General features: G+C 35.9%; 7 protein-coding genes across 9 annotated transcripts in view; 6 read left to right on the top strand and 1 right to left on the bottom strand.

Annotated features, from left to right (window-relative positions):
* The window catches only part of brwd1 (bromodomain and WD repeat domain containing 1), a 1114631-nt gene that overhangs the window by 650449 nt on the left and 440531 nt on the right, over window positions 1–23651 (top strand). The gene's annotated exons all lie outside the window — the stretch shown is intronic.
* phkg1a (phosphorylase kinase, gamma 1a (muscle)) overlaps window positions 1–23651 on the top strand; it is an 831529-nt gene that overhangs the window by 499978 nt on the left and 307900 nt on the right. The gene's annotated exons all lie outside the window — the stretch shown is intronic.
* The window catches only part of mxf (myxovirus (influenza virus) resistance F), a 250465-nt gene that overhangs the window by 62979 nt on the left and 163835 nt on the right, over window positions 1–23651 (bottom strand). The window lies entirely within an intron of this gene.
* The window catches only part of arrb1 (arrestin, beta 1), a 348576-nt gene that overhangs the window by 232429 nt on the left and 92496 nt on the right, over window positions 1–23651 (top strand). The window lies entirely within an intron of this gene.
* On the top strand, window positions 8975–10709 carry or62c5 (odorant receptor, family 62, subfamily C, member 5). The gene is made up of 2 exons (XM_087283660.1): window positions 8975–9017; window positions 9575–10709. Exon 2 carries the CDS (start codon window positions 9575–9577, stop codon window positions 10502–10504), a length of 930 nt encoding a protein of 309 aa, XP_087139786.1. The 5' UTR covers window positions 8975–9017; the 3' UTR covers window positions 10505–10709.
* On the top strand, window positions 16129–17426 carry or64b2 (odorant receptor, family 64, subfamily B, member 2). The gene is given in 1 exon segment (NM_001127253.1): window positions 16129–17426. A coding segment is annotated over 1 exon segment (918 nt). The 5' UTR covers window positions 16129–16429; the 3' UTR covers window positions 17348–17426.
* Window positions 21256–22173, top strand: or64b3 (odorant receptor, family 64, subfamily B, member 3). The gene is given in 1 exon segment (NM_001128375.1): window positions 21256–22173. A coding segment is annotated over 1 exon segment (918 nt).

Raw genomic sequence — 23651 nt, 5'->3', positions numbered from 1 at the left:
ATATATATATATATATATATATATATATATATATATATATATATATATATATATATATATATATATATATATATTAATTTACTTTTATTTGTTAATATTAATATGAATATAAGAAAATAATGGAAAATTCATATTCATATTAATATGAGAAAAATATATATATACATATATATATATATATATATATATATTAATTTACTTTTATTTGTTAATATTAATATGAATATATGAACTGTTTAAATCTGATGTGTTTATAAGTGTTTGTGTTTAAATCTGATGTGTTTATAAGTGTTTAAGGTTATAAGTACAGCTATATGCAGAAATAACCATGCAAAAGTGTATGTGGAAGTTTAATATTTTAAACTGTGTATAAAAAAAAAGTATAGCTAAAATTGTACAAATCTATACTTGTTTCGACTGTTTTATGCATTGTATTCGTGCAGGATAAATACAACTGTTATTCCCTCAAACAACAAGTGTTTATTTCCTTCCTGAGGATTCATTGAACTAGCACATGACTGTCGTTAAACTAACATACCATAAATTTAAAACCCCAGTAACTAAAATGTTAAGTTTTTTTTCAGTGTCCTTACACTTTAACGTAAATTACATACCAATAATACTACAGATTTAATGTGTAAGTACAATACCTGTTATTTCCACATTTACTGCTAATAAGTTTGAAGAGTTGTTAAGTATAACTTCTTAAGGCCCCAAGGTGTTCTCAGGTACATACATGGATACTTTTGTAGGTTTATGATATTACTATAATAGAACAGACGTTTCAGTTTTTTTGAGCTTTAATCCGCAGATTTCCGCAGATTTTTTGCCATTAATTGAGTCTATTTATTTACTTGTCTAAACATATTTATTCAGTTGTTAAATTAATTACAGCAATATTATTGACTAATATGAAAATATTCTAATGATTTTTTTACAATAGAGTCTGTAAAGTAATATGTTCTGTCTTTTAGTAGACATAATATATGAACGACTTGCTTAGTTTACCGAATAAGTGGATCTAATTGGAATTGCATAGTAAACAATGAATAAATAAGTGATTTATTCACTTAAATAAGTTAAAAACATAAAAAATTTATTTCATATATTACGTTTTTAGTTATGATACTCCCTGAATCATTTCACATAAATCCACAGATTTATTACATTTTGAAATTTCAAATTTTGAGCAGAAATAGCAAAAAATGTCACAGATTCTGTCTGGCCCTGCTTATGAGTAGGCACACATAGAATTAGTGCAAACAGAAATCCACAAATCTTTCGCCCATTATTGAATCTATTTATTAAAATATATAAATATTTGTAAACATATATTTGTCCAGTTTTTATACAACTTTTAATCATATTACTGACTCATTTGCAAATTATATACAGTTGAAGTCAGAATTATTAGCCCCCCTGAATTATTAGCGCCCCTGTTTTTTTTTTTGTTTTTTTTTCAAGACACTTCTATACAGCTTAAAGTGACATTTAAAGGCTTAACTAGATTAATAAGGTGAACTAGGCAGATTAGGGTAATTAGTCAAGTTATTGTATAACGATGGTTTGTTCTGTAGATTATCAAAAAAAAAAAAAATTGCTTAAAGGGGCTAATAATTTTGTTCCAAAAATGGTTTTTAAAAAATTAATAACTGCTTTTATTCTAGCCGAAATAAAACAAATAAGACTTTCTCCAGAAGAAAAAATATTATCAGACATACTGTGAAAATTTCCTTGCTCTGTTAAAAAAATCCTTTGGGAAATATTAAAAAATACAATAAAAATCAAAAGGGGGCTAATAATTCTGACTTCAACTGTATATATATATATATATATATATATATATATATATATATATATATATATATATATATATATATATAAATGTGTGTGTGTGTGTGTGTGTGTGTGTGTGTGTGTGTGTGTGTGTGTGTGTGTGTGTGTGTGTGTGTGTGTGTGTGTGTGTGTGAGAGAGAGATATATTTATAATATACAGTTTGTATAGTAATATTTTCTGTCTTTTAGTTGATACATTATGCGAGACTTGCTTTGTTTGCAAGTTACAAAACAAATAGATCTAATTGGATTTGAATAGTAAACCTTAAATAAAAGTGAAAAATTTCTGTGGCCCTACTTATGAGTAACATTATTTTCATTTGTCTCTATAATTAAATATTTATATGCATTTCAATTTCTGTATTTTGCTTGACTTAAAGTCAAGATATTTATAGATAAGTATAGATATTTTACCTCCATTCACTGGGGATTTTGTTTTAGAAGCTGAAAGCAGCATTTACCTGATTTTATCATATTAATACACTAAAATTAATACACTAATTTTTTTTTTTCTCTCAGACAAATAAAACATATATAACAACTAAATCTCAACATTATACACAATTATTTCCATTGCTCTGTTTATGTCATTGTCTATTACAATGATGCAATATCCTTCATGTAAAACATCAGTCATAAGCCTCGCTGGGACTGGGCTGTTGACCTTTTGACCACAGGGACAGTGTTATTGTTGAAAGGTCTAATTACACCTGAAGGTCCATTTATCTTGACCCACTGGGAGATAACGGTGGTCAAGATGCCAAGATTTTCTGGAATAGTCAAGGGACAGTATTAGGAATGAAAACAGCCTGCTAATTACATGTTTTGAGTTGCATCATTTGTTGGTGCACAATAGGATGCCATACAAATGAATAATTTTAAAGTTTTGAATATTATGATGTGTGTATAACAATTAAACTTTATTTAACATATGTATCCAATTCAAAATATATGATATACAGAAAGTGCCATACTGTAGTAATTAATTTTTGAAAAACAAGCTTTATCTTGCTCTTAGAAAAGTTTAATTTAGTCTGGTTTAAACATGAGGCTTATGCTTTGGTGGATGGGGTGTGACTTCAAAATACAGACCCACTGCTTATACAGGTATCTGAAAAGACGAATATATCAGATTCCATGTCTATGAACACATAGACACTAATAAATTTGAAAAAACACACAAACTGTTTCTCATTTTTTGAAGGACAATTGATATTCATTGTTAGCTTCAGTTGAGCTTTATGTTCAAAGATACTTATGACTGACCAATACAGACATGTTAAGACCTGACCGATACAGAACATGATGAGAATCGTAGCTGTTAACTAATTTGCTAAATTGCTAAATATTCATAAAAACAAATATATGCCATTCAATTAAGTACTTAAATGTGTGATGTAGGTTTTGACCAGCAGAGCTGTAGTTGGACCATAAAAGTTAGGCCGGACAAGTACATTTTGATTGACAGCTTTTGAAAAAACAGACATGTTTATAACCAGACATTATTCAAATGTGCACATGTATGACGGAGGTGCTCTAGCGACAGACGTTAGAGGCCATGGTCTTTAGCCTGCTTGGTAGAGCAATTGACTCCCATGTGGAAGGTTGCTGGTTCGATACCAGCTCGGAGCAGGTTGGGTGGTGTTGGACTGTCGGGGTTACATTGGTGCTGTGACCCGGATGGGAGTGAGGTTTAGGGGGGTGAGTGTAACGGAGGCCAGCTAGTGTGTGCTGTGCAGGTAAACCTCACTCCTCTGATTTCTAAAGGTGCTCTAGCGACAAACACTTTAGCCTCCTTGGTAGAGCAACCGACTCCCATGCGGAAGATCGCTGGTTCAATACCAGCTCGGAGCAGGTTGGGTGGCATAGGACCGGTGGGGTTACACATGCACACAGCTCTTTGGCCAACACACTAATAAAAATGTCTCTCTTTACAAATTAAAATAAATTCTAAATTATGACAGGTATTTGGCAATAACAAAATTAAGATAAAGGTTCTGCGGGATTTGTTTTGCCACTTCTCTTAACAATCTGGCCTTAAGGTGACGGTGAAGCTAAATAATAAAAGAATAATGCTAACATTAGCCTATATACTTTGACTGCCTTATGCATTTATGGTTTAATTAATATTTATTTATAATTTAAAAATCCTTTATTTACCAAGATTAGGTGTTTTGTGGAGGAACTCATTGAATGCATGGTAAAGATGCCGAGATGCAAAAGACTGATCTGGCTAATTTTGCAAGTTTTGGGTCGGATTGTTTGTTAATGTAGGGCAGATGAATATAGTTGAAAGATATTTGAGATAATTATATAAAATAATGTTTCAGTTATTTCCCAGTGATGGGTTGCAGCTGGAAGGGCATTCGCTGCATAAAAACGTGCTGGATAAGTTGGCGGTTCATTCCGCTGTGGCGACCCCAGATTAATAAAGAGGCTAAGCCGACAAGAAAGTGAATGAATGAATGTTTCAGTTAACTGCTGTATAAACCTTGTGGGGAAACTCAAAAAGAAAACTTCAGAAAGGCCTTCTGGCTCATGTCAGACTTTCTTGCTGTAAAAGCCAGCCATGCTGTTTATTTAATTAAATAAAACAAATGTGCAGATTGTGTGGTACCTTGTAACCGATTGTAGATTGTAACCTCAAGATAAGGAGAAACAGACAAACATGAGAGCATAGATGCCATCAGATTGATGAACATGAGCATAGATGCTATTAAATAACCTTAGTTGCTTTGTTCAAAATCTACATACTTCCCTACTACAGTATATAGTTGTCACGGTTGCAGGTGTGCGCCTTCCGCAGTGTCTGTTTGGTCATGTGGGTTTGTTTTGTTTTGGTTGTCCACGTGTATTTGTTATGGTCATGTGCTATGACGATACTCAGCTGTTTTGATTAGCTCGTCAGCTGAGGCTCATTATCGTGCCTATTTCTGGCCGACGCTTCTATGTTCCTTTGTCAGTTGGTTGTGTTTGCTTATGTGTGTCTGTCTGTGCTCAGGACTGAGAGGATTGACTGCTGGACCCTGTTCGTCTGTCTGTTTCCTACCCAGTTTTCTCCGTTGTCTTTGCACACACATCTACCCTGTAGGTTTATTTTGACTGCGTCAAATAAACTTATTACTTGCATTTGGATCCTTCTCTGAATCTTTTTTATTGTGACAATAATAGGAAAAAAAGGAGTGAGCGATTGACTATGTTTGAATCTACAATATTCTTTAAAGAGTAGTCAAGAATTAACTCCAATCCTCACAAGATTCAGCTATACTGAGCGTACAGTATGTGTACTTTAACTTATCGTGTGTCTTGGGTTCAGTCATATGTTGACATTGTGTGAAGCACATGGCTCATGTTTACATGCAGCCGCATGCTTTTGTGTTTTGTTTCATGTGAACATGTGGTTCATGAGTATTCTCATTAGCCCCTTTCACACAGTGATACCGGTAAATATCTGGAAAATTTCCGGAACGACTTTACCGGTATATTCAAAAAAGCGCTGTTTACACAGGCGAGGACGTTACGGAAATTTTCCGGAAAAGAGCATTCACACATCCATTCCAAAATACCGGTAAATTCTGACATCATTCACCACAAATGAGCTTTAAACGGCTGCGCTTGTATTTGTAAACATTTGGCTAAATTACAAACTCTGTGGATGATCAATATTGTGAACAACTTTCGCAGGATCACTTTCGCATGTCGAGATGTTCATAATATGTGCGTGTGCACGCGCTCACAGGTTGTTTCACAGGCACACGCAAAGCTTGAAGGTAAACAAACAACGGCTTATCATAAGCATCTCATCGATGATTATTTACACAGTTGGCATTAAGAAGAACATATGCATTAAGAAGAACATATAAACGTGATCTGACTAACTTCTAGCAGCTAAATGTGTCTGGAAAAATATTCAAAGGCTTTTATTCTCATAAACCGCGCGGACGTAAATGCGTCTGACTGTTGTGATTGGCTAAAGCAGACGTCTCACGTCAGCACGTTCTAGACGTGCACACACTTATTACTTCTGCATTCACACAGTGCAGCATTCCGAAAAATAGCCAGAACGAATTTACCGGTATTTACCAGATTTAGCTAAAACCAGCTTGACCAGCCTAGCAGGCTGGGAGCCCAGCCAAAACCAGCTATTTCCAGCTTAAACCAGGCTGGTCAAGCTGGTTTAAGCTGGATATAGCTAGTCATTTTCCAGCCTGACCAGCAAAGACCAGGCTGGAAATGGCTGGAAACCAGCCTGGAAGTGGCCAAAACCCCTCTAAAACCAGCTTGGTTCACCAGCTTAAACCAGCCAACCAGCCTAGGCTGGTTTAAGCTGGATTTTTTAGCAGGGAATTTTTCAGTTCACCTGTTTTTCTTGATTTGTTCTTTTACCAAACTTCCTCATGTTTGCTCTCTTGTACCAGTTCAAAGTTGTATTTCTTCAGTTTCTGCTTTGCCAGCTCAGATCATCTGGCAGTTTCCCCCCACAGAGTAGTTTTAGTTTTTAGTAATTTTTAAATAAGAAATAAATACTTTGAATCACTTTATGGACTACTTACTTTGACTTCACATCCCTGACTGTACGAACTGTCCATTGGAGGACTCCGCGGAGATCAGTATTGTTATTTTTCTACCCGCTACATCAGGGGTGGCCAACCCTGTTCCTGGAGAGCCACCTTCCTGCAGATTTCAGTTGCAACTCATATCGAACACACCTGCCTGTAATTATCACGTGGTGTTCAGGTCCTAATTAATTGGTTCAGGTGTGTTTGATATGGGTAGCAACTGAAATCTGCAGGAAGGTGGCTCTCCAGAAACAGGGTTGGCCACCCCTGCGCTACATACTGGAAGACATAGAGGTGCCAGCAGAGTCTAGCACAGGGGTGGGCAAACTTGGTCCTGGAGGGCCGGTGTCCTGCACAGTTTAGCTCCAGGCCTAATCAAACACACCTGCTTATAGATTTCTTGTGATCTTAAAGACACTGATTAGCATGTTCAGGTGTGTTTGACTAGTGTTGGAACAAAACTCTGCAGGGACACCGGCCCTCGAGGATCAAGTTTGCCCATCCCTGATCTAGCATCAGTCCATTAGCAGGGCCTAGAAGTAAACTTTGACTTTGGTCAGTGGACTTGGCATATTGGCTACCCTAAAAGAGGCCTTTAATAGCTGTCTTTACATAACCCTTACAACAGGGGGAAAAAAAACAGCTAGAGATCCTGGAAATCTGGAGTTTTTCCCTTTGCCACTCACACTTTGCATCCTCATTGATCTCTCTATAAAAACTAATTCACGACCCTCCTCTAAGTCTATCAGCTAAACTGAAATTGAAGAGGATTAGGGCGTCCCAGACTGCGTCATCTCAGCTTACATCGCTGGAGACATTTTCAGGAATGCTTGATTTGTCTAAACCTACTGGGGCCAACCCAGCGACCACCCTGGCTGCAGCGCGATCTTCTGAGACACACGTTTGAGACACTGCAGCACTCTTAAGGCTGATTTATACTTCTCCGTCAAAAGCCCGCGTATGCTACGGCGTTGACGCATAGCCCTATGCTGTGGCCGTCGGCGTCGCTGACGTCAAGTTTGAGCCACTTGTACATCCAGGAAGCATTCAGAAAGAACAAAACACAGGCGAAGAAACTCGACACAGAGACACATTAACACCTCACTTCCAACTAGCATTTTGGAAGTGTTAATGCAGACCAACAGAGACAAGAGTACACTGCAGTGTCTGAAGAGGTGACCAGCTTCCTGGCACCACACTTATGGAAGTGTAGGAGGAGAAAGGGCCACTTCGCCACAACTTCTCCAGGCCCAGCGAACCCCCAAGTGACACCATCAGCCCCAGAGCAGTCTAGAGCTCTTTGCCTAGCTTGCATTACTTAAAAATCCTGCACCGTTTGCTTCATTAAATCCTCCCTGGATGTCCATTGTGCAATAATAAATAATAAAACTGGAGTAATATGATCATATTTCTTAGTTCTAGAAAGCACTCTAGCAGCTGCATTCTGAACCAACTGAAGTTGGTTTTCCACATTAAACATTGGTAGCAAATGTCAGTTTGGCATCATTTTTAAGATGAAATCTGGCCGTCAAACAGCCTGGCCTTTGGTTTCTAACAAAAATCAAAACCACATTTTTGACTAAAGACAAAATGAAGAAGAAAGCGACCAGTTTACGGCAAGTTGATTTTATTTTTAGTGGGTGTTTCTGTGTGGAGTTTGCATGTTTTCCTTGCATTCGCGTGGGTTTCCTCCGAGTGCTGGAAGGTGGTTGCGGCTGGTTGCGGCTGGAAGGGCATCCGCTGTGTAAAAACGTGCTGGATAAGTTGGCAGTTCATTCCGCTGTGGCAACCCCGGATTAATAAAGGGACTAAGCCGACAAGAAAATGAATGAATGAATGAATGAAATGGCTCCAGTCCAAAGCATCAGACAAAGTGGGCTATTAAGCTTATGTGTATCCATTCCAGATAACACATTTATAAACTGAAAGTATCAATCCATCTTTATACGGTAAACTAGCCCAAACGAAAAAAATAATTAGTGCATGCTGTTGAATGTACATTTAATAATAGCCCTGAATAAATGCATCTATTACTCGTCACGGATGCTCATACGATCAACAAAGAAAATCTAAATGAAAACAGTGCATTTATTGGCTGCCTTAGACATATAGTCACTTTAAAATAACAAATATTGGTCACATCTCTCTATATTTAGGCTAAAACATTACTTTACTTAATTCTTTGTGATTTTATTTCCATGATTTTAGTTATTTATTTATTCTTTCGCTTTTGAGATCCAAAATGAAAACACACTTTAGTTAAACTATACAATGATAATAAAGCTTGTTAACAAGTTTATAATGATTTAAAAAGGAATTATGTATATATTGATCTGTTATTTGATCTTTATTTGCATACAAAACAAAGTAGGCTATATAGGCCTAATTTCTGCCCATTCACATCCCGTCTATTTACACCCACAATATAATGTTCATTCCAATTTTAATATTGGTTGACGTAGATTTAAGCTTCTCAAGAGAGCTCCTTTTGGGCATTCGTAAAAGGACAATTAGCATGAGACCAGTCTCAATGTATATATATATATATATATATCACACCAAATCAAGCTTTTACACAACACTCTGTCAAACATAGAGATTGTCCGACACACACTGCATGTGGTAAGATTTGAATCATTTCATTTGCTGTCATTGTGAACGATTTCATATTTCCTTTGAACATGAAATATTGGAATTGAGTAGATGGATATCTGAATGCTGTTTAAAATTACCCAAACTGTACTTACAGAGAATGTTGGGTCCCACTTTATATTAAGTGGCCTTAACTAATATGTACTTACATAGGAATTAATAGTTTGTTACAATGTACTTATTGTGTAAATACATGTATTTACTGTGTACTTATGCTTGATTTAATACATGTATGTACTTACATCTGTATTTAACTTTTGTAATTACATTTGTAAATACACTGTTGACCATCCCTTACACCTTAACCTACCCTTAAACCTACCCATACCACCAAACCTGTCCATAACCCAACCTCTATCCCAACTCAAAAGCACCCTAAGTGTTCTCAAATACATTATAAACACAGTAAGTACATTGTATTTATTTTTCTGATGTAAGTACATAGTAGTTAAGGATACTTAATATAAAGTGGGACCGAATGTTGTAATAAATGCACAACAGAATTTTCATCTGACTTATTGTTGCAGATGCTGCCACTACTAAAGAATGAGACTATCGTTGTAGTGTTTACACTCTCTGGACTAAATGATACGATGGGAAACAGATTTGTGTTTTTTTCCTTGACTGCACTGTATTATCCATTCATCGTGTTTTGCAACGTGACCATTCTTTATGCTGTAATGTTGCACAAAAAGCTTCACGAGCCAATGTTTTTCTTTATTTGCAATCTGTGTGTGAATGCACTTTATGGCACTGTTGGCTTCTACCCCAAGTTCTTGTATGATTTATTATCCCAGGATCATGTGATTACTTATGCTGGATGCTTAATTCAGATCTTTATCATTTATTCATCTGTTTTATGTGACATTTCAACACTAACAGTGATGGCATATGACAGGTATGTGGCAATATGTAGACCACTGGAGTATCATTCCATAATGACAGACCAGAGAATTGTTGAATGTATTCTTTTCTGTTGGCTGACTCCATTTTTCTGCATGGCTGTCCTTATTGGACTAACAGCTAGACTCACTTTATGTGGCTCTGCTATTGAAAAGCTATATTGTGAAAATTGGTCTGTTGTTAAACTCTCCTGTTTTTCTACGACTGTAAATAACGTGGTTGGGTATGTTATCATTATTGTATATTTCGGGCATGCCGTGTTGATATTTTGCTCGTACATTTATTTGGTTGTAAAATGCCGAAAGTCAACGGAGAGCAGGCACAAGTTCATACAAACGTGTGTGCCGCATCTGCTTGCATTGCTTAATGTAACTGTCGCATTGTTGTTTGATGTACTGTACAGTCGTTACGGCTCAAAGAGTTTGCCCCAGGATTTGCGCAATTTCATGTCTCTGGAATTTCTACTGGTTCCCCCCATGTTAAATCCTCTTATTTATGGATTAAATCTGACAAGACTAAGGAGGGAAGTCATGAGGTGCTTTTATAAAAAATAAGTAGATCCAACTGAATGAGTCATTTAAAAGCAAAACCTATTTTGATATCTTAATTAAGTTGCTTGTGAGCATCTCTTTTAAAACAGTTTGTATTATGGATCTTGTACAATACTAAATACAATGTACAAATTTTGATAGATTTGGTCATTATTACTAATTTCATTTATTTGTTTATTTAATAAACGAAGCACATTTAAAATTGCAGACTTAAAGGTGTGAAATTCTGTTTTTTTTTAAGTTTTCCATGCTTTGTATGTATTAAACAGTAGTTGGTTGTATACTTTAGATAACTGAACAAATGACCAAACACTTTACTGTTAAAATTACCCTTTAAATTAAATGTTAAAAAAGTCTTAGTGTTTTTACACTTCTTTTAAATCAAATTAACATTTTCTTTAACCAAGTGTGCAGGCATTTAGTTAAAATCTATTGCATTTTACAATATACAGTTGAAGTCAGAATTATTAGCCCCCTTTTGAATTTTTTATTATTTTTTAAATATTTCCCAAATGGTATTTAAAAGCGCAAGGAAATTTTCACAGTATGTCTGATAATATTTTTTTCTTCTGGAGAAAGTCTTATTTGTTTTATTTCGACTAGAATAAAAGTAGTTTAGAATTTTTTAAAACTATTTTTGGGACAAAATTATTAGCCCCTTTAAGCTAATTGTTTTTTCGATAGTCTACAGAACAAACCATCGTTATAGAATAACTTGACTAATTACCCTAACCTGCCTATTTCACCTTATTAACCTAGTTAAGCCTTTAAATGTCACTATAAGCTGTATAGAAGTGTCTTGAAAAATATCAAGTAAAATATTATTTACTGTCATTATGGCAAAGATAAAATAAATCAGTTATTAGAAATAGGTTTTTAAAACTATTATGCTTGGAAATGTGTTGAAACAATCTTCCCTGAACAACAGAAATTGGGGAAAAAAATAAACAGGGGTGATAATAATTCAGGGGGGCTAATAATTCTGGCTTCAACTGTATATGTTGAATGGGGCACAGTTCTTTTTGTTTAAGAGAGAAGTGAATTTCATAGTTTCAAAATCATCTCCAAGTAATATACTAAAACACATAAACATTTCGAGCATAAATCAATTACGAAATAGTCCAATAACCTCCCTATGAGTTCATTAGAGCACATGTACAGTATGCAAGAACGCTAGTCAGACTACGGACAGTGTGTTAGGTGGCTATACCACCTTCACAGGGCTCAAATGTCCTTGTGGCCAACAGAGCTCTGCAAGCCTGATGACTTTCTCTGTCCAACAGGCACAGTGATTTTGCTAGACACTTGTTATATTAGCTTATTTCCCCTCACCGTTTTATTTAACATTTTCTTACAAATTTAAGATTTTCTCAAATGTTTATTTTACATTGCAACACAGATTGATCAATTGTGCAGGCGTTTAGGTCAATTCTATTGCATTTTACAATATATTAGTTGAATGGGGCACAAACTCTCTTCTTTAAAGAGGGGAGTAAATTTCACAGTTTCCAACTCATCTTTAAATAATGTACTAAAATACAGAAATAAACATTTCGAGCACAAATCAATAATGAAATAGCCCAATAACCTTCCTATGAGTTCATTAGAGCACATGTACAGTATGCAAGAACGCTAGTTAGACTACGGACAGTGTGTTAGGTTGCTATACCACCTTCAGAGGGCTCAAATGTCCTTGTGGCCAACAGAGCTCTGCAAGCCTGATGACTTTCTCTGTCCAACAGGTACAGTGGTTTTGCTAGACACGCGTTGTTATATCAGCTTATTTCCACTTACAATCTTATTTTACATTTTCTTACAAATTAAATTAACATTTTCTCAAAGGTTTATTTAACATTGCAACATAGACTGACCAATTGTGCAGGTGTTTAGGTCAATTCTATTGCATTTTACAATATATTTGTTGAACAGGGCACAAACTCTCTTCTTCAAAGAGGGAAGTAAATTTCACAGTTTCAAAATCATCTCCTAATATTGTACTAAAATATAGAAATAATTATTTTGACCACAAATCAGTTACAAAATAACCCTATAACCCTCCTATTCACCTTATTCTCCGCAGACGACCGGGCGCTGCCATTTGAATCTTTTTGGCACGAGACTTCCGGTCTCATTCACTTCCATTCATTTTTAGACATTAAAAACTGCTCGTTTCGTTGTTTGATGTTGCAAACTGATATTTCCATGTTGTATTATTCTACTTGGTCTATATAGTCATGCAAACATTTGTTTGTAGAGCAAGTAGTTTGACTGTTTTTTGCCGTTTAATATTCCTTGTCATTTCTCCTATAGGCGACTGAAACAGAAGTTCTAAGACAATCGCGAAAACAGGCGCACTTCCGCATTTGAGAATAAGGTCAATAGGTTTATTAGTGCACAGGTACAGACTGCAAGTACGCTAGTCAGACTACGGACAGTGTGTTAGGTGGCTATTCCCCCTTCAGAGGGCTCAAATGTCCTTGTGGCCAACAGAGATCTGTATGCCTGATGACTTTCTCTGTCCAACAGGTACAGTGGACACAAGCTAGACACTTGTTATCTTAGCTTACTTCCCCCCAAAGTCTTATTATTTTTACACTTCTTTTACAAATTAAATGAATATTTTCTCAAAGGTTCTTTTTACATTGCAACATAGACTAACCAAGTGTGCAGGCATTTAGATAAAATATATTGCATTTTACAAATATATATCAAATGGGGCACAAACTCTCTTCTTTAAAGAGATAAGTAAATGTTCAAAATAATCTCCAAATAATGTACTAAAATATAGAAATAAACATTTTGAGCACAAATCAATTATGAAATAGCCCAATAACCTTCCTATAAGTTCATTAGAGCACATGTACAGTATGCAAGATTGCTAGTCAGACTACGGACAGTGTGTTAGGTTGCTATACCACCTTCAGAGGGCTCAAATGTCCTTGTGGCCAACAGAGCTCTGCAAGCCTGATGACTTTCTCTGTCCAACAGGCACAGGGGTTTTGCTAGACACATGTTGCTATCTTAGCTTCTTTCCCCCCACAGTCTTAGCATTTTTACTTTTTTTTTTTTTTTACAAATTAAATTAACATTTCCTCAAAGCTTTTTACATTGCAACATAGACTGACCAAGTGTGCAGGCATTTAGGTCAATTCTATTGCATTTCACAATATTTATGTTGAATGGGGCACAAACTCTCTTCTTTAAAGAGGGGAGTAAATTTCACAGACAGGGGACACACATATTCACCTCCAAATAATTTACTAAAACAGAAATAAATATTATGACACAAATCAATTACAAAATAACCTAATTAACCTGATTAGAGCACAGGTACAGTATGCAAGTATGCTAGTAAGACAACGGACAGTGTGTTAGGTTGCTATACCACCTTCAGAGAGCTCAAATGTCCAACAGAGCTCTGTATGCCTCATGACTTTCTCTGTCCAACAGGCACAGTGGTTTTGTTAGACACTTGAGCCCAATCCCAATTATATCCCCTAGCCCAGGCATGTCCAAACTTGGTCCTGGAGGGCCAGTGTCCTGCAAAGTTTAGTTCCAACCCCAATCAGACACACCTGGGCTAGCTAATCAAGCTCTTACTATGGTTTGTAGAAACATCTTTCCAGGTGTGTTGAGGCAAGTTAGAGCTAAAATCTGCAGGACACCGGCCCTCCAGGACCGAGTTTGGACACCCCTGCCCTAGCCCTTCCCCTTACCCCTCATTTTTCACATTCAAGTCAAGGGGTAGGGGGGTGTTCTCTTCTAAATTCTCTTCAGCTTGAAGGCGTTAAGGCGTCATAAGGTTAAGGGGAAAGGGTAGATAGCCTATCAAAAAATTTTTCAGCACCACACTTGAAATCAAGGGGTAGGAAAATTTTCCAGAATACACCAGCCACAGCGGCAGTATTGCTGAACCTGGAAGTAAGAAATCCACAAATTAGTTATTATTATTTTTTTTTTGGCATTATTACAAATTTTTACAACAAACAATCATATGTTTTAATATATCCATAACCGCGTTCATGTTTTACCGTCATGCTTTTCAAAAAAACACAAAAAAATAAAAACTGCTAAATTTTGCTATCTATATTTAACTATATTACCGCTAAAATAATAACTCCTGTACAGAAGTTCCACAACATTCTGTCACTCGATGACATTCGAATACCCTGTCAGAAAAGTCTGGCTAGGAATGACCTTTTTATGCTTTAATGTTAATGTTATTTTCGTGTGTTTACATACATGAATATGGCCACTATGTAAATGCGCAGTATATTTATAGTCTTATTGCCACATTAGATCCGTTGCAAAAAATATATGCTGGATAAGTTGGTGGCTGATTCCACTGTGGTGAGCCCTGATTAATAAAGGGACTAAGCCGAAAAGAAAATAAATCAATGACAACTGTTATCGTTATTATTTAGACTTTAATAGCAGTGGGCCTCCGGGTGAATCAGGTAATCTGTGAATTGTATATTCTGTGTACATTGAGGATTGGCTTTGACAACCACTGAACAACACGATCTCACGGCAATTCGTAACTTTTTGATCTAGTGGCTAATTCGTATGAATTCGTACGATCTAATTCGTACAATTTAGTACAATTTGCTCATCCCCCAATGACGGTTGGGTTTAGGGGTGGGGTTAGGTTCCACGCCTCCTTTTTAAAATCGTACAATTTTGTATGACTGAACTCGTACAAATTCGTACGAATTAGCCAATAAACTGGCAAAACGTAAAATACTTACGTTTTCTCGTGAGAGCAGGCTGGTATTTCAATTAAGCTGCATATGGAATCTCAGACTTTTGAATTATATTTACTATGATTGCTATTACTATAATTCATTCATTCATTTTCTTGTCAGCTTAGTCCCTTTATTAATCCGGGGTCGCCACAGCGGAATGAACCGCCAACTTATCCAGCAAGTTTTTACGCAACGGATGCCCTTCCAGCCGCAACCCATCTCTGGGAAACATCCACACATACTTTCACACACACACTCATACACTACGGACAATTTAGCCTACCCAATTCACCTGTACCACATGTCTTTGGACTGTGGGGGAAACCGGAAAACCCGGAAGAAACCCACGCGAAGGCAGGGAGAACATGCAAACTCCAAACAGTAACGCCAACTGAGCCGAGGTTCGACCCAGCGACCTTCTTGCTGTGAGGTGACAGCACTACCTACTGCGCCAGTGCCTCGCCTATTACTATGATTATTATTATAATTAATAACTGTAATGATGCAATAAGATGTCATTTCTCTACTCATAGCCTGCCATAGTTCATATTTTACAATATTAGCTAACAGCCATATCAACTTTTATAAGCCATTTCAACCTTTATAAGGATTTAAAAGATTGTATTATAATACTGAAAGATTCTGTAAATGATTTGATCTTTGATGATTTGAAAACTATTAACTATTAATGTCTTATACACTTTTGAATGAGAATAGACTTATAATATGGCATGTAATCTAATTTAATAAACAATTCAAGTCAAATCTGTGTGGTCCCTGTGTTTTTATGCAAAAGATCAGAGCCTCCTGAGACAAGTTGTGATACTATAAAGACTCCAGATATCTGAAGACTCACAGTTCTTTTAAACCTTTTCCTCTCACATATTATGTAAAGAAACAATGGTCATGCCAAGATGTATCACAGAAGGCACTTAACTCCGGTAATGTGTTTTATTTTGAGCAGTGTTGAAATATAATGTTTAAGTTGTCTGTTGATGTAAAGTTCAATTTGTAAACATACTGTTTATTCGTGTTTTACACAATTACAATATGCTATATATTGTTCACTATTGCTGTTAACAAATGTAACCTTGTTGTTATTTTTAACACTATAGATAACTGCTTGTCTTTCTGCATTTTCTTCATCAGGTCACTGATGGAAAACCTCGGTGCCTAAAGCAAAATGGAAAATAATACCAATTTTAACTTCATGTTGTTTGAAAATCTTGGGTTCATAAGATATGCTCTCTTCATTTTGGGTTTTGTTCTGTACTTTTCTATAATATTATTTAATGTCCTTATTATGCTTGCGGTGTTTCTGGAAAGGACATTACACCAGCCTATGTACATTCTGATTTCATGCTTGTCTATGAACTCTCTATTTGGTACAGCTGGCTTTTTCCCAAGAGTTCTGACAGACTTGCTGTCTGAAACACACTCAATCTCTCGTGAAGCATGCTTCTTCCAGTCTTTTGTCATTTTCACATATGCAGCAAATGAGTTCTCAATATTAATGTTAATGGCATTTGACAGATTTGCTGCAATTTGTAAACCTCTACATTACCACAGTATAGTTAGACCAAGGTTTCTTGCTTGTTTAATAGTTACAAACCTGACTTTTCCAATGATTTTGCTTGGTGTTGCTGGACTTTTAACTACCAAACTGAGAATGTGTGGTAACAAACTATTTAAGGTATACTGCCATAGCTATGAAATAGTCAAGCTTTCTTGTGACAACATCGCAATCAATAACGCTTTTGGCTTGTTTATATTAATAATAACTACCATCATTCCATTAAGTTTAATATCATTTTCCTATGTAAAAATTATAATCATTTGTCAGAAAAGCTCAGCACAGTTTAAAGGCAAAGCTTATCAAACCTGTATTCCACACATAGTGGTACTTTTGAATTTCACAATTGCTGTTATATGTGACACCACTTTGAGTCGGGTTGTGAATTTACAAATTCCTATAGGTCTGTCAGTTTTTCTTTCACTTGAGTTTCTCATTATACCACCTGTACTCAACCCCCTTATTTATGCCTTTAACCTGCCTGATATTCGCAAAAAAATTATCAGTCTTATAAAACCATTTCGGTAGTTTTTTTTCCCTTTTGTTTATTTCTTGTAAGATGCAATACATGTTGCACATTCTTATTAAAGTTATGTTTTTCATATTACATTGTCATATTATTGTATTTGATATGATTTATTATTTGCAAAAGTAAACAAAACAACATTTATAATACACTGATTACTTGAAAACCAATATCCTGCAAAGCCAAAAAAGATAATAAAGAGTGTGGGTTTACTGTTACAACTACAAGCAGGTTTTAACATATAAGCAGTTTGATTTTTGTCTTAAAAATTACTTTACACTTTACTTTGGCTCCTTACCTGCCTTTAATTAAGATCTTGACTGTTTATTAGTACTAATATAGTACTTAGTTATTCTATAATCCTAATTCTATCCAATACATAAAGCAAAGTACTATCTTCTCTATTAATAAGCAGCAAATGAGTACTTTGTTGAGCTTAAAAAGGCTTAGTTGATGGCTTGTTCATTTTGAAAAATGTGACAATTACAATTATATTATTATTTTATTTATTTATTTTATCTTACAGAACACTGGCCTCTGATTTATAAAAATATAGATTGAAATTTGCATCTCTTCAGGGATTACTTCACCCAATATCAATAGCAATATCATTAGCAATATCATCCTTCTGAGTTACAACTCCCATCAAGCATTGTACCTATCAAACATCTACAGTTGTTAACTTGTTTGCAATTTTGACTCTCATACACACAGCCACAAGTCATCATCATCATCATCAGTAGCACAATCGCCTCACAGAAAGAAGATTGCTGAGTCCAAGCTGGGTCAGTTGGCATTTCTGTGTAAAATGTGCATGTGTTCCCTGTGTTTGCATGGGTTTCTTCCATGTGCTCCGGTTTCCCCAACAGTCCAAGGACTTGCTATAGTTGAACTGAATAAGCTAAATTGGCCGTAGTGTATGTGTGTGAATGCAAGAGTGTACGAGTGTTTCCCAGTGATGGGTTGTGGCTAAAAGGGTGTCCGCTGCTGCATAAGTTAGCAGTTCATTTTGCTGTGGTGACCCCTAATTAATAAAGAGACTAAGCTGTTTAGAAAATGAATGAATGAATGTGCAAGAATAATGCATTTTATTTAGCGATTCATTTCGCTGTGGTGACACCTGATTACTAAAGGGACTTAGCCGAATAGAAAATGAATGAATGAATAAGAATAATGCATTTTATTTAAAGGCCCCTTTCTTGACACTCAAGGTCACCGTACAAGATAAGATAAGAATAAAAACACATTATAAAAGTCAATAGAAAATGCAGTTTTTAAAAAGTGCAGTTGAGTTAAAGAGAGAAGGCTGTTATAAACATATTAGTTTTGAGTTTAGATTTAAATTGTAAAAAAAAAATAATTAAGATAACGGAGATCAGGAGAAGGTGAATTCCAAAGCTGAGGACCAGAGTCTGCTCCACATGGTGACAAGGTGGACGGGAAACAACAAGGTATGGAGGAGCAAGAATGTGGTTGGCTTTAAAAGTAAGGAGTATTTTATAATTAGTTCTGAAAGAATCATCACTGATTACAGACATCATTTAAATATATATATTTTTTCATGGGTAACCTTCTGAGGCTTCGCGTGGGTTTCTTCCGGGTGCTCCGGTTTCCCCCACAGTCCAAAGACATGCGGTACAGGTGAATTGGGTAGGCTAAATTGTCCATAGTGTGTGAATGTGTGTGTGTAGATGTTTCCCAGAGATGGGTTGCGGCTGGATGGCCATCCGCTGCGTAAAAACTTGTTGGATAAGTTGGCGGTTCATTCCGCTGTGGTGACCCCAGAAAAGGGACTAAGCCGACAAGAAAATGAATGAATGAATGAATGAACCTTCTGAGCCACTGAGTAAATACACATTCCACATTCCATACTCCTTCCACAATAGACTTTGAACTATTGCATTGATCTAGAGCTTTAACTTTGTGGTTACCATTTACATAAACAGGAGCATTCAGGAGCATAAGGTCTAATCTCTCTGGACATTGGCAAGTTCTTTGCGATTATGGTACGAGGCTAGTCCCCTGGCCTCCTTGTAACAAGGCTGTGATGTGAGCAGTCAATTTTGACATCTCTGTCCATTTGAAGCACTTCTTTTAGCAGTTTGGATACCGCTGTAGTTGTACTTGATCCTGGGAGCTCGGGGATTCCCTTAACGCAGATATTTCCCCTTCTCTTGCTCCCTTCCATATCTTCACATTTTTCTTTTAAGTCGTCAACGTGCCTTGTGAGTTTAGTTACCGACGCCTGGAAGGTGACCATCTCGTCTGACCAAGTTGAGAGTTCTTCCTCGACATCCTTAATGTTCTCTTTTATTTGGTCAATTTCGGAACTTACAACTGTGGCATTATTCACGATTTTGGTTCTCATAGCCTGTAGTTCAGATTTAACTGCATCAAAATCCTCGGCCAATGCGTTCTTCAACTCCTTCCCTACTACAGATGATATGTCTGCTCTTAAAAAGCACTGAATGTCCGCCTTTATCCTCAAAGTCAGTATTTTTATCTTCAGGACGTCCAGAAGAAGACCTGACAGGTCGGCCGGGCTCACCGGAACTACTCTGCCCCGAGGCCTCAAGCCTTACGATGAAAACACGTCTTTACTCCATCACGCTCGGCAGCGCCCCCTCTAGCAAGTTCTTTTCTTGTTCTCCAGCTGCCACAGTTTTCTTGTAACACCAATACTGCGCTTAATAAAGAAACTCCTCATGCTTCTGTCTGTAAAAAATGCAATAAAATAGAAACAATTAGGATACAAGCCTACAATAAATAAGAGTTATCTTTTAAAAGTTGTCAAACTATTTTACAAACCATGTTAAACTGATAAACTGGTGGTTCATTCCGCTGTGGCAACCCCTGATTAATCAGGGACTAAACCAAAGTAAAGTGAGTGAGTGACTTAAAAACAATGTTGCATGTCATGTGCATTCATAACCACATTTAAACAGATTATATTAGGCTACATATTCTGTAAATTATTTTAAAAATGTCTTTAAAAAGTATTAATAATTTCTTACACACTTTTAACAGAAGACTTGAGATGTGTGACATGTAATAGCATTTCAAGAGTTCCCATTTAGATATGCTTGGCATTAATAGCAGGTTTGGCATGCTGTCCCGGGAGAGAACCCTGAGCTCGGAGATATTTGAGTCCAGGGCTCCTGCCCGGTCTAGAAGCAAATCAGGAGATCCGAGATCAGGTAGGTCTCGATCGCTCCCCCTTTAGAAAGGGAGAAAAAGGAGGAGATGGGGTGGAAGGGGGGATTCTTCCAAAAAGAAGATGATAGAAAATGATAGAGAAAGTGATCCATTTATATTAAGCTAGGATCATTCTGATTGGATTATTACTGATTATGGATGAGTGGCCAGCAGTGCACAATCATGTCATGTGCTCCTCTTGAAATTAGTTTGTGAAACTTCACTTATTATGTAATAGAATTCAGGTTGAATCTAACTGGTCCCTGTGTTTTTATGCAAAAGCTGAGAGCCTCCTGAGACATTTTATGGTGCTATAAAAACTCTATGATTCTGGTGACTCACAGTTCTTAAACAACACAAAGATTTTTCCTCACATATTAAATAAAGAAACAATGGTCAACAATGTTCATGTGTCACAGAAGGTATTTAACTCCTTTAATGTGTGCTTTAATTGGTGTAATGTTGAAAATCAATGTTTAAGTTGTCTGATGTAAAGTTTAATTTGAAAACAAGTCATCAACTAATGATAATTCATGTAGAAATGTGTTTAGAAATGTCTCCAGAATGATTATATGGTTTAAATTGTTCAGTTATACCTAATGCGTTCATTGATGCAAACAAATGTAACCTTATTGTTAGCACTATAGTTAACTGCTTATGTTTCTGTACTTCCTTCTTCAGGTCACTGATGGGAAACCTTGGTTCCTAAAGCAAAATGGAAAATAATACCAGTTTTAACTTCATGTTGTTTGAAAATCTAGGGTACATAAGATATGCTCTCTTCATTTTGGGTTTTGTTCTGTATTTTGCTATAATATTCTTTAATGTCCTTATAATGCTTGCAGTGTTTCGGGAAAGGACATTACACCAGCCTATGTACATTCTGATTTCATGCTTGTCTATGAACTCTCTATTTGGTACAGCTGGCTTTTTCCCAAGAGTTCTGTCAGACTTGCTGTCTGAAACACACTCAATCTCTCGTGAAGCATGCTTCTCCCAGTCTTTTGTTATTTTCACATATGCAGCAAATGAGTTCACGATATTAATGTTAATGGCGTTTGACAGATTTGCTGCAATTTGTAAACCTTTACGTTACCACAGCATAGTTAGACCAAGGTTTCTTGCTTGTTTAATAGTTATAAACCTGACTTTTCCAATGATTTTGCTTGGTGTTTCCGCACTTTTAACTACCAAACTAAAAATGTGTGGTAACAAACTATTTAAGGTATACTGCCATAGCTATGAAGTAGTCAAGCTTTCTTGTGACAACATCGCAATCAATAATGCTTTTGGCTTGTTTATAGTAATAATAACTACTATCATCCCAATAAGTTCAATACTATTTTCCTATGTAAAAATTCTTATCATTTGTCAGAGAAGCTCAGCACAGTTAAAAGGCAAAGCTTTTCAAACCTGTATTCCACACATAGTGGTCCTGTTGAATTTCACAATTGCTGTAACATGTGATGTCACTTTGAGTCGGGTTGCGAATTTGCAAATTCCTGTAGGTCTGTCCGTTTTTCTTTCACTCGAGTTTCTTATTATACCACCTGTACTCAACCCCCTTATTTACGCCTTTAACCTGCCTGATATTCGCAAAAAAATGGTCAGCCTTATAAAACCATTGAGATAGTTATTTAGTTTGTTTGGTCTTTTCTGTTCAGATGTAGTACAAATTGCACACTCTCATTAAAGTTGTCTTTTATGTTACAATAATGTCAAGTTACTGTATGTCTTTATGTAATAAAACAGCATGCATGCTAAATTGAAAACAAATCTGTTGTGAATAAAAAAATATATATATATTGTTATATACTCTTTATTAGAACTTAAGATTCTACACTATTGCACATCACTAATCCAACTCAATAACTAAAACTAACTATTACCTTACTATTAAACAGCAGAAAATGTGTAGTTTATTGAGCTAAGTCTTGGTTAATGGCTTGTTAATAGCAATAATTTGACCTTGAAATAAAGTGTAAGAATTACTTTATATTAGTATTATTATTTTTGTTGCTATTATTATTATTTTAAATCTCACAAAATAGTGGCATTTAAAATCTAGATTGAAATTCAGTCCCTTCATTGAATGTAGCAATTTGTTATATGAGCTTTACACACAATATTGTGAAGTTTCCCATATCTGTGATGTTAATGTGTCTACCTGAACTTTAAAAGGGAACAAATCATGTGTATGAACCCTTGCCAATAAAAATGCTTTGCTGACTTTTCTTTCAGGCTGATGGTTTTAAGCTCTTTATGTTTTGACAAGAAGTTTATACAGTATATTTGCCATAGTAAATCACAGAAGTGTTGATATATGGCCACGTGTATGCAAAGGTTGATGGCATAATTGTTTAAATAAGAAAAAATAGTCTCTAAAACCTTTTTTTTATTGAAGAAAATTTCTTCCACCATGGATCCACAACTGGAGTAGATCATTTACAGTATAAAGCGAAAATCCATTGCTAATTCAACAATGTCACTTTAGAACTATTTGAATTGTTTAATTGCATCGCATAGAGTATTGTAATTAGTGATGACAGAACAGAGGATCAAGATTATAAAGCTAAATCACATAAAACTACATCAATTCACATAGCTCTGCCAGCCAGTATTTATCTGCTGCATCAAAGTATCCACTAACATTGTACTAATTTATTTATTTATTTATTTATTTTATTTATTTATACAATGTACAACATGACATGTTGTGCCAGAGTTAGCTATAGAGCTAATTTACATCTGTAGTCCCTGGGCAGGAAGTTGTAACAAATTTAACGGTTAAAAATAATACATTAAACACTTACAATACAATACAGGCAATACATTATTCATTAATTTTCTTGTCGGCTTAGTCCATTTATTAATCTGGAGTTGCCAGATGTTTGCGTACAGCATGTTTGTACGCAGTGGATGCCCTTCCAGCCGCAACCCATCTCTGGGAAACATCCACATACACTCATACACTATGGACAATTTAAGCCTACCTAATTCACTTGTACCACATGTATTGACTGTGGGGGAAACTAGAGTACCTAGAGGAAGCCCATGCGAACGGAGGGAAAACATGCAAACTCTACACAGAATGCCAACTGACCCAGCCGA

This window comes from Danio rerio, chromosome 15 (genome assembly GCF_052040795.2).
Source record: "Danio rerio strain M-AB ecotype USA chromosome 15, GRCz13ab, whole genome shotgun sequence".
NCBI lineage: Eukaryota > Metazoa > Chordata > Actinopteri > Cypriniformes > Danionidae > Danio > Danio rerio.
The sequence above is the reverse complement of the archived record's forward strand: the minus strand, read 5'-3'. Positions and strand labels throughout refer to the sequence as shown.

Bases quoted from the DNA above. Each gene is read 5' to 3' on its own strand.
- or62c5 (XM_087283660.1), top strand. From the start codon at position 9,575: ATGCTGCCACTACTAAAGAATGAGACTATCGTTGTAGTGTTTACACTC.